Source organism: Manis pentadactyla, chromosome 16 (assembly GCF_030020395.1).
Source record: "Manis pentadactyla isolate mManPen7 chromosome 16, mManPen7.hap1, whole genome shotgun sequence".
In the NCBI taxonomy this organism is placed as follows: domain Eukaryota; kingdom Metazoa; phylum Chordata; class Mammalia; order Pholidota; family Manidae; genus Manis; species Manis pentadactyla.
In genome coordinates this window covers 46,535,640-46,551,432 of record NC_080034.1, presented here as the reverse complement: position 1 = coordinate 46,551,432, position 15,793 = coordinate 46,535,640, and the positions used below count along the sequence as shown (strand labels likewise).

The 15,793-nt window shown below is 46.4% G+C and overlaps 4 protein-coding genes and 1 pseudogene across 9 annotated transcripts in view; 1 reads left to right on the top strand and 4 right to left on the bottom strand.

Moving 5' to 3' along the window:
* LOC118910765 (histone H2B type 1-C/E/F/G/I-like) overlaps positions 1–2,537 on the bottom strand; it is a 64,620-nt gene extending 62,083 nt beyond the window's left edge. For all 6 annotated transcript variants that reach the window (XR_008994318.1, XR_008994319.1, XM_057493856.1 and 3 more), the window contains exon 1: positions 1,735–2,537. Coding sequence is in view for 4 of the 6 variants with exons in the window: in XM_057493856.1 (XP_057349839.1) it covers positions 1,756–2,136 (381 nt within the window). In the remaining 2 variants the exon portion in view is untranslated. The remainder of the gene's footprint in view (positions 1–1,734) is intronic.
* LOC118910748 (histone H2A type 1) lies at positions 2,446–2,868 on the top strand. The gene has a single exon (XM_036882182.2). The coding sequence runs from the start codon at positions 2,461–2,463 to the stop codon at positions 2,851–2,853; it is 393 nt and encodes a 130-aa protein (XP_036738077.1). The 5' UTR covers positions 2,446–2,460; the 3' UTR covers positions 2,854–2,868.
* Positions 2,869–3,111: 243 nt separating this feature from the next.
* Positions 3,112–4,301, bottom strand: H1-5 (H1.5 linker histone, cluster member). The gene has a single exon (XM_036882148.2). The coding sequence runs from the start codon at positions 3,881–3,883 to the stop codon at positions 3,203–3,205; it is 681 nt and encodes a 226-aa protein (XP_036738043.2). The 5' UTR covers positions 3,884–4,301; the 3' UTR covers positions 3,112–3,202.
* A 1,977-nt stretch (positions 4,302–6,278) lies between these two features.
* Positions 6,279–7,780, bottom strand: LOC118910828 (histone H3.1-like; annotated as a pseudogene).
* On the bottom strand, positions 6,896–8,605 carry LOC130678883 (histone H4-like). The gene is made up of 2 exons (XM_057493884.1): positions 8,594–8,605; positions 6,896–8,359 (listed from the first exon to the last, which is right to left on the bottom strand). The coding sequence occupies exons 1-2, from the start codon at positions 8,603–8,605 to the stop codon at positions 8,048–8,050; spliced, it is 324 nt and encodes a 107-aa protein (XP_057349867.1). The 3' UTR covers positions 6,896–8,047.
* Between the last annotated feature and the right edge of the window lie 7,188 nt (positions 8,606–15,793).

The following is a 15,793-nucleotide window of genomic DNA, read 5'->3' as shown; positions in this document are numbered from 1 at the left end:
CACAGAGATTTTGTTGGAAGCTAAGTAGACAGGAAGTTTGAAAAGAGCTGGAGATTGGCAGCTGACTTAACTGTAGCCCAAATCTTGAGTTTTCTAAATGAACAGGCCTTTTCAGTGGCCTGTCGGTCTTCTTTTTCTCCTGCTCTCTTAAAGTAATACTATCTAGAGAAACACTGTTAGATTTGGGATTCTCATTTATAGGATTTCCTTTATGACAAACTAGATGTAGATGATGTTTAGAACTTGTTTTTACACAAGGTTACTTTTTCTTGTATTTATCAGTACAGTATTTGACACATAAGGGGAACATGTACGTAAAGTAGAAAGCAAATTATATCAAGCACCCATGACATAACCTCAAATCTAGAATGCTGGCAACAACTTATGTATCTCTGTGCTTTTTCCCATCTTCTATCACTGAAGTATCCACTGCCTGATATTTTAAAAGGCATATATATTCACTTAGCCGTCTCTTAGAAAGTTGTTTTAAAATCACATACACATTCTTCCGTATATGCTTTATAAAATGGTATTATATATGAACCTTCTGAAATTTCTGAAATTCCATCAAGTACTGTGTATTTCAATCATTTGGTCTGCTATATGGAATGCCATTGCGTGAATGTGCTTCAGTGTTTTTCTTTGGGGCATGAATATGTGGTTGCTGTTAAGAATAGCACTGCTCCCTTCTTCTATGTCCCCTGCTGCAGGTATGCAGAATGTTCTTATATAAACACCTACGAGTAACCGTAAGTCATTGGAGTTCCGTAATTGGATAAAGGGTATCATCAAAACCTTCAGCAACTACAATTTGGTGTGAAAGTGTGTCCACGATGACGCCCAGCAAACCACATAATAGTTTTAAACAGGTCATTCCTAAGGGCTTAAAATGAGATGGAATTGGACTTCCTGAACTGCTGGTGGGAACCAGCCCTTTTGCTCTTACTAATTTTCCTTTTAAATGACTTACAAATAATTAGCAGTAAATATAAGTGACACAGAGAGAAAATCTGGAGCAGATTCTTACAGACGAGGTAGAGAATAGAACCTAATCCCTCCCACACAGAGGAATTTCACTCAGAGAAAGGGAGTACAACAGCAGAATTCTCCCATAAAGCTGTACTGCCCAGAATTCTCCCTTAGGATAGACTGACAAAGGGAAACCGGTGTTTAACTTAACTGTTCGCGCAGCGCCTGGACTGGCTGTTGACGCCAGCGTTGGCACCAGGTTGAGGTGTACAGCAACTTGAATTGTGTTCTCACTTTTATTTTTTCCTCTGCCCTTTTAATATTTTTTTGACAAATCCAAACTCAGAGAAGAGCCAGCACCCCCAGCCACTAACCTCACCCCCGCCAAAAAAAAAAAAAAAAAAAAAAAAGAAGTTAAGTAAGGCTGTTTAGTTTTCTTCGTGTGCCAGCTGACTCATTAGTAAGGCACACGGTAAAATTAAAGACCTAAAACCATACATTTTCGTATTAAGACAAGGGATATTTTTTCTTGACTACTTTTGCCTGATAAACCTAAACCCTCTTGAAAAAAAGCCATGTAGAAATACCCTGAGCGATGCTGCTGCATGTTTTGTACTGAAGTTAATTTCGAACAAGATCAAAATAAGGAAGCGAGAAAATTGTTTCATTGCAGCAAATAAATACCCGCTGTAAAAAGTTAGTGCCAGTTCTCCTTAGAGCAGAGTGGCTCTGAAAAGAGCCTTTGGGGTGTGGAGCAAGCCTTACCGAGTTTCGGTGCGGGCAGGCTCACTTGGAGCTGGTGTACTTGGTGACGGCCTTGGTGCCCTCGGACACGGCGTGCTTGGCCAACTCCCCGGGCAGCAGCAGGCGCACGGCCGTCTGGATCTCCCTGGAGGTGATGGTCGAGCGCTTGTTGTAATGCGCCAGGCGCGACGCCTCGCCCGCGATGCGCTCGAAGATGTCTTTGACGAACGAGTTCATGATGCCCATGGCCTTGGACGAGATGCCAGTGTCGGGGTGGACCTGCTTGAGCACCTTGTACACGTACACCGAGTAGCTCTCCTTGCGGCTGCGCTTGCGCTTCTTGCCGTCCTTCTTCTGCGCCTTGGTCACTGCCTTCTTGGAACCCTTCTTGGGCGCCGGAGCGGACTTGGCAGGTTCAGGCATGATCGGGAGTAAGTGCCATAAAATTCGAAAAGTAAGAGGAAGAACAAGTATGAGGCTGTAAGTATCCTCTACCTTCACAGCTTCTTAAAGGCAGCAGTGAATAAACTTGTGTGTCTGATTGGTGGTGAAGTATGGAAACGTCAGAAATTAATTTTGTCCAATCAAAACAAGTGTACTTCAAAACCATGACGCCATTGGTGTAAGTGAAACTGTAGCTGTAGCCAATGGTATACCTTCGTTTTCGCGCCCAGTAAAGACTATAAGCCGATTAGTTCTAGCCAATTCAGTTCCCATTCCAGCCAAACCAGTGGCTTTATTTGTACGATGTCTGGACGCGGCAAGCAGGGCGGCAAGGCTCGCGCCAAGGCCAAGACCCGGTCGTCGCGGGCCGGGCTGCAGTTCCCCGTGGGCCGCGTGCACCGCCTGCTCCGCAAGGGCAACTACGCCGAGCGGGTCGGGGCCGGCGCGCCCGTGTACCTGGCGGCGGTGCTGGAGTACCTGACGGCCGAGATCCTGGAGCTGGCGGGCAACGCGGCCCGCGACAACAAGAAGACGCGCATCATCCCGCGCCACCTGCAGCTGGCCATCCGCAACGACGAGGAGCTCAACAAGCTGCTGGGCAAAGTCACCATCGCGCAGGGCGGTGTCCTCCCCAACATCCAGGCCGTGCTGCTGCCCAAGAAGACCGAGAGCCACCACAAGGCCAAGGGGAAGTGAAAGTGATCATTAGTAACAACTTTCAAACCAAAGGCTCTTTTCAGAGCCCCTCAAAATTTCTACTCAGAGTTGCTTTAACATTCAGTTTAGTCATGTTGAGAGGACGGTGTGTATTTAATGAACCGACTCAGCTGCTGGCTGGCCTCCTTGCAGCAGCCCTACCTAGGTGGCGCCAACGAGGCTAGCCGTCCCATAAACGCTTTTGAGGGGGGAATTTGGCGCGGAACTTTAAAACCTACTCTTGTCCTACAGCAAGCAGTAAGCAGGTTCGTGCACAGCCATTTTCCAAAGACCTGAGTGGCTCTGAAAAGAGCCTTTGGGGTTTGTTGCCTTCTCATTAAAAAGCAGCTTACTTCTTTTTCGGAGCCGCCTTCTTCGCTTTTGCAGCTTTGGGTTTCGCTGCCTTAGGTTTAGTGGCCTTGGGCTTGGCAGCTTTGGGCTTCACTGCCTTCGGCTTTGCGGGGCTCTTGGCAGCCTTCTTTGGTTTTGCCGCTCCTTTCGCCTTCTTAGGACTCTTGGTTACCTTTTTGACACCAGTCGCAGCAGGCTTCTTAGCTTTTTTGGGAGTCTTCTTCACAGCTTTCTTGGCTCCCGCAGCCTTCTTAGGCTTTCTCGGAGTGATTCCTGCCGGCTTCTTAGCCTTAGCGACGCCCGCCTTCTTAGCCTTGGGCTTAGTTTCCCCAGAGGCCGCCTTCTTGTTCAGCTTGAAAGAGCCGGAAGCGCCGGTGCCCTTGGTCTGCACTAGTGTACCCTTGCTCACCAGGCTCTTGAGGCCCAGTTTAATACGGCTGTTGTTCTTCTCGACATCGTATCCCCCAGCTGCCAGAGCCTTCTTGAGTGCAGCCAAAGAGAGACCATTGCGCTCCTTAGAGGCAGCCACAGCCTTAGTGATCAGCTCAGAGACTGGAGGCCCGGTAGCCTTACGCTTGGCCACACCACCGCCAGCCGACTTCTTAGTTGTCTTCTTTTTGGCAGGAGATTTTTCCACTGGGGCCGGAGTAGCCGTCTCAGCAGGAGCGGTTTCCGACATGGCGAAAGGAGTAACTGCTAGAGGAAAAGAGTTTAAAATCCAAAGCGCAAGTTTTCCAATGCTTTCTTACTCGGGCCCGGAGTTTATATAAGCCGGTGCTGCCCTGTGATTGGTGGAGCGCCCAATCCACCGCCCTCAGGCCGGCGTCTCTCGCGGTTGGACTCCTATTTGTGTTTGTTAGTCCCCAAGATTTGATTAAAAGCTAAAATCGGTGGTTCAGAATGTGACCCTTTGAAGCTCCAAAGGAGGAAAATAGCCTCCAGGTTCACATACTTTCTGTTTTCATGAATCTAGCGCACTTGGTAAAAGACTTTTTTAAAAATCCCTTCAGCTTTTCTGATGAATTCTCTGGGTTTAGGGCATCGCGCTGCTTAGTTGAAGGTTGCAATAAATTTCATGGATATAGCAAGTAAACGTTTTTGCATAGGCTTTGTCTCTAGTTTTGGCACTTAATTTCTGCAAAAGGAAAGACAGTAGGTTCTTTGGTTTGGGCGCAAACTTTGTTTCTAACTGTAGCAAGTAACACAGGCGCAGAGCAGCTAGGTACCTACAGCCCCACATTAACCACATAAACCTTTCTTTAAAAATTGGTCCTACTTCCTTGGAGTTTGCACATGCCAATGTCTTTAGAGAATGGTATCCTGCAGGTTGGAAAAGTTCAGTTGCCAGAGCGATTTCCACCTTACAGCAGGAGGAAAAGAAATTGCTTTGGCTTCAGGATCCAACAACCTGAATTCAAATTCAAACTTAAATTGGGTATACTTTTGATTGAGATACTTTCTCTTTAATTCCTATAAAAATCCATTAAAATAAGGCCAAAAAAAAAAATGCTTAGCCCAAATAATGTATTTTACAAAAACTGAAACCTCTAAAAAAATTATTCAAGGTCTTTCCAGGAACCCTCCAAAGTCCAAACTGTATAGGTGACATCGGGCTTTTTGGGTTTTTAAGGTGCTGTTCCCAGTGCTCCTATTCAAATTCTTTATCTTCATCAACATGTGGGCATTATTGTGTATTTAAGCAACGATAGACCTGTATTTTAGAAAAATAATTGGCTATTGAGACTACGAGAAGGATAGATAGGGACTGAGGGACTAGAGGTTATAGAAGTTCAGAAGAATTCAAGAAAATTCTAATATCCAAGGGAACTGAGGTAATGACCATGAAGTTGGGATGTAGGATGGAAAAGTTTGCTGTTTATTTGGAGAGAGGATGAGATGAGGAATGGAGATTTTGTGCCTAGCCTGGATAAAGGAGATGGAATGATAACTAGAATCTGTAATGCAATTAATAGTTCTTCCCTGTGAAAAAACTTTGTAGGGAAGTTTAAAGTAGCCAACACACTTCTTTCCAGGAGCTCCTGTACTGTATTTGAAAATACAGCCAACTATGGCCAAACCTGAACAGTGGCCTGCTTTGGTGTCATTTTTAAGAGTGATTTTCATATCGTTAGGTTGGGTTAGAAAAAATGTGATGGAGACCGTATGCGGCCTGCAAAACCTGAAATAGTTACCATCTGGCCCTTTCACTATGTTTTGAACTCCTCCACAGACAGAGATCATGGTATATAGCTACAGGCCTACCTCTTTCAGAACAATGCAAATCAAGATTTAATGAAAAGAAAGTTTTTACCAGAAAATGTTCTAACCAAGAATTTTCCACTCTTTCCATCGCAAACTTTCAGAAGACCCCGGAGGAAAAAAATCTGTCAATCTTAAGGGTCAAGAGAGAGGTATAAAAATAAGAGCTAACATTCACTGAGCATTAACTAAGTGCCAGGAACTAATCTAAATATGCTCTATAGTTTTAATTCATTTGCCACATTTTACAGCAATATAAGCTGAAGCCCAGAGGATGAGTAACTGTAAAACTAAGGTCATAATAAAGTTAGTAATCCACAGCTCTGACCTAGACCACCTGGCCTCATGCTATATGAGAAAACTCTAGAAGGGATGGGGAGAGAATCTGAAGTTTGGAAGAAGCAGCAGCATTAAGTCTCTACATCTAATAGCCACTAACGAGCTCTAAACTGATCTACAGGAAGAGGCTTCTGGTCCCATTGCTTAGAACTCTGCTGAATCAACTCCCACACTTCCCCCAAAATTTTGGAGCCAGTGGTTGGGATATAAGCCTCTGAAAGGGCAAATCCAAACAGGAGAAAGAATGGAAGGCCCAGATAGCTGACCCGCCTGAGAACACTCAGGAGAAAAATAGCTTTTACATTAACAGCTACCTCTTGGAGTTTGGATATGTACCTAAAAAGTTGAACACCATTACTTAGGCAATTAGTCATACATGAAGAACATGTGAAACCTTGTGAAAGCTTAAAGTATCAGAAGATATTAATAAAGAGCCAAAGCCAGTTAGAAAACACAGAAGTTTGGGAACCAAGAACTTTAAATGACACCTCAAAATTAATTACCAATCCAATTCTTTAAAATAATGAAAATCCAACCTCACACCTTCCCAGGCACATTTAAACACGTGGACAAATGTAAGCAAACAGGCAGGTCTAAGTTCTGGAATACTTTGGCAAAATTAAACTGCTTTTGCCATTCAATTCCCAGGACCTTGAACAAAACTTTCCTAAAACTAGGACTATTTCCTGCAAACGACTTCCTTTTGACAATGGGTTAATTTCTCATATTTCAAAATGTTTCGATCTCTAAAACGGTTGCTTCATTTTTAATGCTTATGCAGAAACGGCCCGTCACTGGAGTATCAGTAGGGTCTGTGGATTAAATATACAAAACATTAATCTCCCCAATTTAAAGCATAACCCTAAAAAGTGCCCAGCACACAACTGAGGTAGAAATTGTCTCATGGGAACATCTTGCATTTTCTCCATACGGATAGCAGCACATGTTCTCCTGAAACAACAGCTCCTTTCTGCTGACAACTGAAGGGCTCTGAAAAGAGCCTTTGGGGATACATTAGAAACACTGAACGTCTTAAGCTCTTTCCCCGCGGATGCGGCGGGCGAGCTGGATATCCTTGGGCATGATGGTGACATGCTTGGCGTGGATGGCGCACAGGTTGGCGTCCTCGAAGAGCCCCACCAGGTACGCCTCGCACGCCTTCTTGCAGTGCCATCACGGCCGACCTCTGGATGCGCAGGTCAGTCTCGAAGTCCCGCGCGATCTCGCACACTAGGCGCTGGAACGGCAGCGTGCGTATCAGCAGCTCGGTGGGCTTTTGGTAGCGGCGGATCTCGCGCAGCGCCACCGGGCCGGGCCGGTAACGGTGGGGCTTTTTAACGCCGCCCGTGGCCGGCGCGCTCTTGCGGGCCGCCTTGGTGGCCAGTTGCTTGCGCGGGGCCTTGCCGCCGGTGGACTTGCGAGCCCTCCGTCTGCTTCATGCGGGCCACTGTCAAGTAAAGGGAACTACTTGACGAGAAGAAACTGTCCTCCCAGTATTTATAGCGATCTTCGCTTTCTGATTGGATAGTATCCTCCTGTACCGCCCTGCCCGATCCACAGACTTGGTTTTGGTTTCATCCTCTAAGGAAGCATTTTCCAGCCTCAACTTCGGTTTCTATATTGCTATCGTACTTTCTTAAAAAAAAACCTCTAAAAAGCATTGAAATTCTAAAGAAAATGTCTCGAGAAAGTGCCTCTTACTATAGTAATGAAAAGTGTCACGATTTGATTGATAAAAAGTAACACTTGATAAGGAACAAAGTGAAGTAGAGGCATTTATTAAGTGGACGTGATTTGAAATTCTACCTATTGTGCTACACCCAATAGTTTCAAACTTGAGCTTGCTTAAACACTGAAGAGCTCGATAACGTAAGGGTCGGCAAACTTTTTCTATGGAAGGTCGTAATAGTTTGGGGAATTGCTGGCCATGCTGTTCTAACAACCTTCGTCTTAACAGTGGTACTGCGATAGCCTTCATGGGGTAAATCAGTCAACAGACTGGCTTCCAGTCAAAACAAGCATATAATTAATCATGGAGGGTTTTGCCATCTTACCTGCAGGGTGATGGATCTGCAGGAAGAGTTGAGGTAAAGGGGCAAAATTCCACTTAAAATTCTCAAGTTACACGGTGTTCCCCGAATACCAAACAGTCTAAAAAACACCTTGGAAATACACCTACAGGTTTTAATAGATTCCGTGGGCGGCCCTAAAAAGGGCCTTTGGGGTTTGGGATATTTACAATAACTCAACCGCCGAAGCCGTAGAGGGTGCGGCCCTGGCGCTTGAGCGCGTAGACAACGTCCACGGCCGTGACGGTCTTGCGCTTGGCGCGCTCGGTATAGGTGACGGTGTCCAGGATCACGTTCTCCAGGAACACCATCAGTACCCCGCGGGTTTCCTCGTAGATGGGGCTGGGGATGCGCTTGACCCCTCCGCGCCGGGCAGGGCGCCGGTTGGCGGGCTTGGTGATGCCCTGGATGTTGTCCCGCAGCACTTGGCAGTGGCGCTTGGCGCCGCCTTTGCCCAGGCCCTCCCCGCCCTTCCTACCCTTCCCGCCCTTCCACGTCCCGACATGTTTATAATGTGAAGCACCTATTTACAGGACTTTGAAGCAGTGTTTATATAGTAGTTTGTCGGACCAGTTTGGGAACTCCTTCTGGCCAGCTGTATCCTCCCAGTGAGTGCCTCCACCAGAACCCCTGCCCAGGATTTCAAGAAAAATGGAAAGGGCGGTACTTAAACTCCTTGGGTTAAAATGACTCCAGATCTAAAATTCCTGTCCTACTTTTACCGTTTTGCGCATGCCCCCCCCCCATTGGGAGGCCGTTCCTTTGTCTAGGTCAGGCCTAGCTGTTTTTTTTTTCTATCGCCTTTGCTGTAGCAGCCGTCGCACTAGATTTATGACTGCTGGAGTCAAGTTAGCCCTACCCAACAGCAGTGACTGCAATCATTTGGGGCCCTTCGGAAACCTTCTTGTGTGCAAAGTGCCTTTTGCATAATCTCAGTTTAATCGGCCTGAGAAATTGTTGACTGAATGTGGATGAAATTGTAATATTCCAGAATCTCTGGCCTGGCTTTAGCACATCTCCACATGAACAGGCGTTCCAAAGAGGTGAAGTAGTCATCTCCGTATCAATGGGCAACCGAGGGCTTATCTGAACCTGAGAGGTTTGGGGAGGTTTTTTTCTTTGCATCTTCTTGAGCAGCAGAGAGAAACCTCTAGGACCGCGGTCTGTAAGCAATAAACGGGACTTAAACTTCATTTCTCCTTTTGACTGATTTCAGTTTCAGCTGGGTATTTTGCACCGGGATTTCCTTCCACCACAGTTACATCTGGCGGTCGGCAGCACCTCTGAACTCTAATAAATCTGTCATAATGGGTGTGACCTTTGTGAGGCTGACCCTAGAGATGATGTGGAGATGCCCGGAAGCCCCCTGTGGATGGTCGGGAGGCCTCAGTGGATGCAGCAGCAGAGGGTGCAGCTTCACCTGTTATTGCCCCCCTATCTGTGGGGCTTCCAATTGGGAGCCCCTAGTGGGGAACTGCTCTAGGGTAAAGCACCTCCTAGAGGGGTGGGGCCTTCCCCGGAAGTGGGGAAGGGTGGAGACGCTGAAAGCTGCAGAATTAGCCCTCCGTGAGATAGAAGGCTGCTTAGAAGCTCTGAGTGGTCATGTAGCAGCTGTTATTGTAGGGTCTCAAGATAGTAGAAAATGTTATCCAGGAGAGAGAGAGGGCTATGGAGGAGAAAGAGGATTATTGAGAGGGTTAGCCAGGAGAGACAGGGACTTAGGCAGGAGAGAGACACACTTCAGCATCGCTTGGAGGAGCTGGATGATAACCCATGGGATGCGATTAAGGAAGACAGTTACTGAAAAGACAGGTCACGATCCTGGAAGATTCCTTAGCAGCTGTGAGGGGGGAGGCGGCAGGAAAAGCAGCATTGCAGGAGGCCGTGGGGAGGGGGAGGAAAGAGTGGTGCCTTCAGCCCAGGAAATAGTGGAGGAGCCACCCCTTCCCCAGGTTGTGGAACACACCATGCTCGGTTCTTATACCCAGGATGAGCTGGTGGACATGAGCTTCCATTACAGGCAGAAGCCTTCGGAATCTCTGCCTACATGTCTCTTATGTCTCTGGGATATGGGGGTGGAAAACATTGTTTTATTGGGTACTGAAATGAGTAGATTGGCTTCCCTGACAACTCACCCTTCCCTCTGGCAGCAGTTGCAAAATGCCCATCATGCCTCAGGGAATCAGACACTCCTGAAATGGCTGACAGCTGCCATCAGGATAGTTTGGCCTAATCAAGGTGATTAATCACATTTACCCACTAGCTGGAAAACGTTTGTAGAGCTCCAACAGGTACAGTGGGAATTGGGTATGAAAAATATCATCTACAATATGGACCCTGAGGGCCCCAATGAGGAGGTGTTCACTATAAGAATGAGAAATCTGGTGCTGCATACAGCTCCCACATCTCTCTTTGGGTCCCTAGTGAATACTCTTGCCCCCCACCTAGGGCAACCCATAAGTGAGGCTACTCGTACTCTAGCAGATCTGGGGGAGGTTGAAACAGTAAGGGCACGGAGGGAAGTATGGGCTACGACCAAAAGGAGAGGTGCAAAAGGACTCGGGAAGGTCTTGAGGACCCAGATGTGGGTTGATTAGATAAAGGCCAGAGTAGTGAAAGAAAAACTCGATGGGCAGCCCGATAGAATCTTGTTAGAACTGTGGCACCAATTAAAGCCAGAGCAGCAGTTCCAGCCACTGAGGTCCAGGACACGGAAACTGGAGTCAAGGCCTCAGGCCTGGCCTGTGTCCCTGAAAAACTTCCTTGAGGACAGTACTCAGGATTTGCCTGAGCCCTCACTCCCACAGGAGGAGGATTGGGCATCGCGGTTTGACTGAGGGGATGGAGTCAAGGTCTCTACCTTGGGGGACATGGTGGGGACCAGAGGCCACATGTAGAATTAGCAATTCATTGGGTCCCTGTGAATGTACAACGTGTCCTGGCACTGGTGGACACAGGAGGTGAGTGTTCTCTGATTCATGGAAACCCTTAGCATTTCCCTGGGACCCCTTCTGTGAGAGATGGCTATGGGGGTAAAGCAATTAGAGTGAAGAAAACCCAAATCCCCTTTGGGATAGGGCGTTTACCCCCAAAGGAATATACTATGTACATTTCTCCCATCCTTAAGTATATTTTGGGGGTAGATGTCCTGCAGGGCCTGTGGTTACACACCACTGCAGGTGAGTGCAGACTGAGGGTACATGTGGTAAAAGGCAATTCTGAGGGGATATGCGAAGCACCCACCTGTAGCTCTGCCTGTACCTCAGCGGGTGACAAATACTAAGCAATATAAATTGTCTGAGGAGGGGCACAAGGAAATTGGAGAAACTCTATAGGAGTAGGAGAAGGTGAACTTCATAAAGACCATGCATAGTCCTTTTAATTCCCCAGTGTGGCCAGTGAATAGGCCAGACAGCTCCTGGTGTATGACCATGGACTATAGGGAATTGAATAAAGTCACATGCCCTTTGCATGCTGCCATCCCCTCTATAGCAGCCATTCCGGACATTCTCAGCCATGATCTGGGAAAGTATTATGTTGAAGACCTTGCTAATGCTTACTTCTCCACTGACATAGCACAGGAAAGCCAGGAACAGTTTGCCTGTTCCTGGTGGGAAGGCCAGCAGTGGACATTCACTGTCCTTCCACAGTCCCACCATCTGTCATGGGCTTGTAGCCCAGGACTTGGCCACATGCAAGAAACTGCAAGTGGTGTGATTGTATTACTTCATTAATGATATTGTGCTCACATCTGATTCTCTTGCAGATTTAGAAGTGGCAGTTCCTAGACTGCTGCAACTTCTGCAGGAGAAAGGATGGGCTATGAACAGCACCAAGGTTCACGGACCTGGTTTGTCTGTGAAATTATTGGGGGTTGTCTGGTAGGGTAAAACTAAAGTTATACCTGAAGCATTCATAGACAAGGTCCAGGCTTTCCCCACCCTTAGTACTGTAGCAGTATCACAAGAGTTTTTGGGTCTTTTGAGCTACTAGAGAGTGTTAATCTCGCACTTGGCACAAATTCTGAAGACTTTATACTGGTTGGTACAAAAGGGCATCAGGTGGGACTGAGATGAGACATGTGCACCTGCTTTTACTGATACCAAGAGAGTAGTCAAGGCTGTGTAGGCCTTGAATGTAATGGACTCATCAAGGCCCTGTGAGCTAGATGTTTCTAGATGTTGTAACCAAAGATGGTTATAGATGGGGCCTTTGGCAGAGGCTTGAAAGGAAACACCAACCTATTGGATTCTGGTCACAACTATGGAAAGGAGCAGAGGTCTAGTACACCTTGATAGAGAAGTAACTGGCTGCTGTGCACCACGCATTGCTGGCTACAGAGCCCCTCGCTAGAACAGATCTGATCAAGGTAATAACCACCTATCCAGTCATGGGGTGGGTGCAAGACTGGATTCCAAGGCTCAGAGTGGTGTGGCTCAGACACCTCAACTGGCCAAATGGGGCACATATTTACAGCAGTGTAGCGCCCTCTCTCCGAGCTCCTTAAGTGAAAAACTCCAGCGCTTTTTGGGGCCAGTGACCTATACCAGTGGAAAGCAAGGAAGAACTTGCTTTTGAGCCGTTGGTAGTCGAGAGTCCTTATCAGGAGGGAAAAGCCCCTACACCTGAAGATGCTTTGTATACAAACGACTCTAGTCATGGGCAGCCCCTGAAGTGGTGGGCTTTGGCTTTGCATTCTAAGACAGATAATATGGATAGAGGATGGAGTTGGGAAGAGCAGCCAATGTGTTGAGTTGTGGGCAGTATGTCTCGTGATCACCCAGGTTGTCTGCACTGACAGCTGGCCATCTATCATAGCTTGACCCTGTGGCTACTGACATGATACCATGCCAGTTGGATGGTTAGTCACCAGCCCCTTTGGGGGCAAGATTTGTGGCAAGACCTATGAGCCTCTGGTCAGACTAAGACTGTTACTGTATATCATATGATTGGCCATTTGCCTTTGGCATCCCCAGCCTGGGCTAATGATGAAGCAGACACATTATCCCAGGCACACTGGCTAGAAGGAAAGCCTGCCTCTGATGTGGCCCAGTGGCTACACCAGTGTTTGTTGCACACGGGGCAAAAGACAGTGTGGGCTGTAGCCCATCAGTTCTCTCCACTGACCTTTGAGGAAGTCAGCAGAGCCTGGAAGGAGTGCCTTGTGTGCTCTAAGAGGGACTTACATCGAGTCCCACAGCAACATAGGACAATAGTAAAGGCACTGATACCCCTTGTCAGGTGGCAGTAGAGTATATTGGCCTCTGCCCATATCAGAAGGATATTGGTATGCCATGACATGTGTGGACATGGCTACTGGACTATTGGTTACTTTTCCTGCATGTGGTGCAGATCAGCAAACCACCAAGAGGGGCCTGGAGCATCTCTTTGCAGCCCATGGTCAGCTAAAGGTAATTGAGAGGGATCAATGCACCCACTTTACTGGACATGTGTTACAAGAGTAGGTGCAGCAATTAGGAATAAATTGGAGTTTCATGTATCATACAACCCTACCAGGTCAGGCATGATAGAGGGGTACAACGGTTTGTTGAAATCTGGCCTGAATTTGGACACCAATAGTCTGGGGGTGCTAGTCAGTTTGCTTATGGACAGTGCTATGGCATTTGAATGAGAAGTCCCAAAAGGGAGCTTTGAACCCTGTGGATATGCTAACACACATTGCTACCTCTCCTATACAGCTGTATGTGCAAACCAAAGAAGAGTTCCTAAAGTGAGGATATGGCCAGCAGAGCAACATCCTGCTTGCTGCCAGCCCCTACTGCATTAAACCCTGGAGACACTGTTGAGTGGACATGACCCTGGACATTTCAATACATGGACCAGAGATAGGCCCTCTGGCATCTTGGGGACAAGGCCTGGAAGCTGGCCTCATGTGTATTCCTGGAGTAACAGCAGAGCGGCTCCTAAAGATCATGATAGCATATCCAAAACGTCCAGAGCATCTTATGGGGAAGTTTTGTTTTATCTTTATGGTCAGTGCGTGTACCTCCGGTAGTCCTATATATTGACCCATCAGTAACTCCCATAGAGAGGCCGTGAATGTCTGGTATACTGGAGCAGGGCAAAATCTCATTCCTGCCATTGTTCTATCACAGGAACACTCATTTGCATGTATCCTATCTGATGGACAAGATTTGCCTATGCTGGTGTCATTAAAGCATGTATCTTATCACACTTAAGGTTATTTTCCTTTACAGTCCTGTGGCCTGGATGCACCCCCTGGGTGCAGCTGCCATGTGATGATTGCTCTCACCTCTACCTCTTCAGCTACTGCCTGCTGGAATGGATGAGCTCTTTGGATTTAATCTGCATAGGACTTTAAACCTAGCTGAATCCTCCACCTTGAGGATTATCATGATTTTATTGCTGTTGATGTTGTATGTCATTAATCTGGTCACAATTCTCCACTTTTCTTACCCAGGGATCATTGCAGAAGAGGGGGAATGAGTTAGATTTTAAAGCGAGATTTCTGGAGGTGTGGCCTGTGGGTAAAATTGTAATATTCCAGAATCTCTTGCCTGGCTTTAGTGCATCGCCCTAGAACGGGCATTCCTACGGGGTGGAGAGGAGTAGTTCATCTCCACATCAATGGATAATTACCTGGATGACAGGAGGGCTTATCTGAATCTGGGGCTTATCTGAATCTGAGAGGTAGTGGGGAGGCTTTGGTTGCTTTTGCTGGAGCAGGAGAGAGGGCTCCTGGATTGCAATCTATAAGCAATAAATGGGTTTTAAACTTTATTTCTCCTTTTGACTGGTTTTGGTTTCAGCTAGGTAATTTGCTCCAGGATTTCCTTTCCCGGAGTTACACTGAAACTAATGACACCCGAGTATAAGATAGCTTCAAGGTGGACTTTCTCATTATTCTCAACTTTGATTTCCTGCTCCTTATCTTACTTTTTACTCACCCTATCACCTTCCTTTCCCATCCCTCCCTTGCTGCCGTATTTTCTTCATCTATGTTAGAACCATATTGTTTCCAAAGTTGGGAAAGGTCAGCTTATCCTGCCATTTCCTTGGAGGGCCCCTGAGCAGATGAAAATAGCTCTCAGAGCTCCCTCCTCTCCTTTGTTGAACCAGGAAATCAACTATGACCCAGAAACTTTGTGCCTTTAATTTACAAATGATGTGCAGAATGTAGAGACCAGGAACGACTTTATTCCAGGAAAATGTAACTCTTTCAAAGGCAGAGTAGTGGGTGGCCAGGACTCTGACTGTTAGGAATGACCTCCCTCTGGCCATGGCTTGCCTTCCAGGTATCAGATTCCATTTCCCCCAGGAAACTGCCTTCTCCCACCTACCCACAGTCCCTTCTCTTTCCTCAAGCATCAGTAATGTTTACTCTTTCTATTTCAGATGTGTGTGAAGAAATATTTTATTCTAGGAGTTAGTCACAAGTTTATTATAAACTCTTCTATAATGACTCTAAGTGTAAAACATTACATGTTCTATTAATTAATCAATTTCTTACTGAGCTAGACAGGCCTTTTTTTCTATCCCTGTTTAATAATAGACTCTGAGCACTTAATCTTGAAGGTGTAAACCCTGTATTGGCTGGAGGGATAATCTCAGCAATCCTTCCCTTGCACCTATAGAAAACAGAGGAGCATTCTATTATACAGCAGCTGTTCTTGACTATGTTATTTTAAAGCTCATGTTTGTAAGACAAAGTCTTGAAATATGAGTGCTCCTTTATCTGAAGGTAACAGACTGAAAAATCTGTAATTTGTTTTGTATTGACAATAATTTGCCCTGGAAATGATATTTACATTGTTTCCCAAATGTGTAATTCTTTTTGTTAAATTAGATAGTTTGTTAATTCTCTTCTACCACCAGCATGGAGGAAATAAATTGGCTCTGCAGATTTCTTAGCTTAAAAAGAATTTCAGAATCTCATTTCA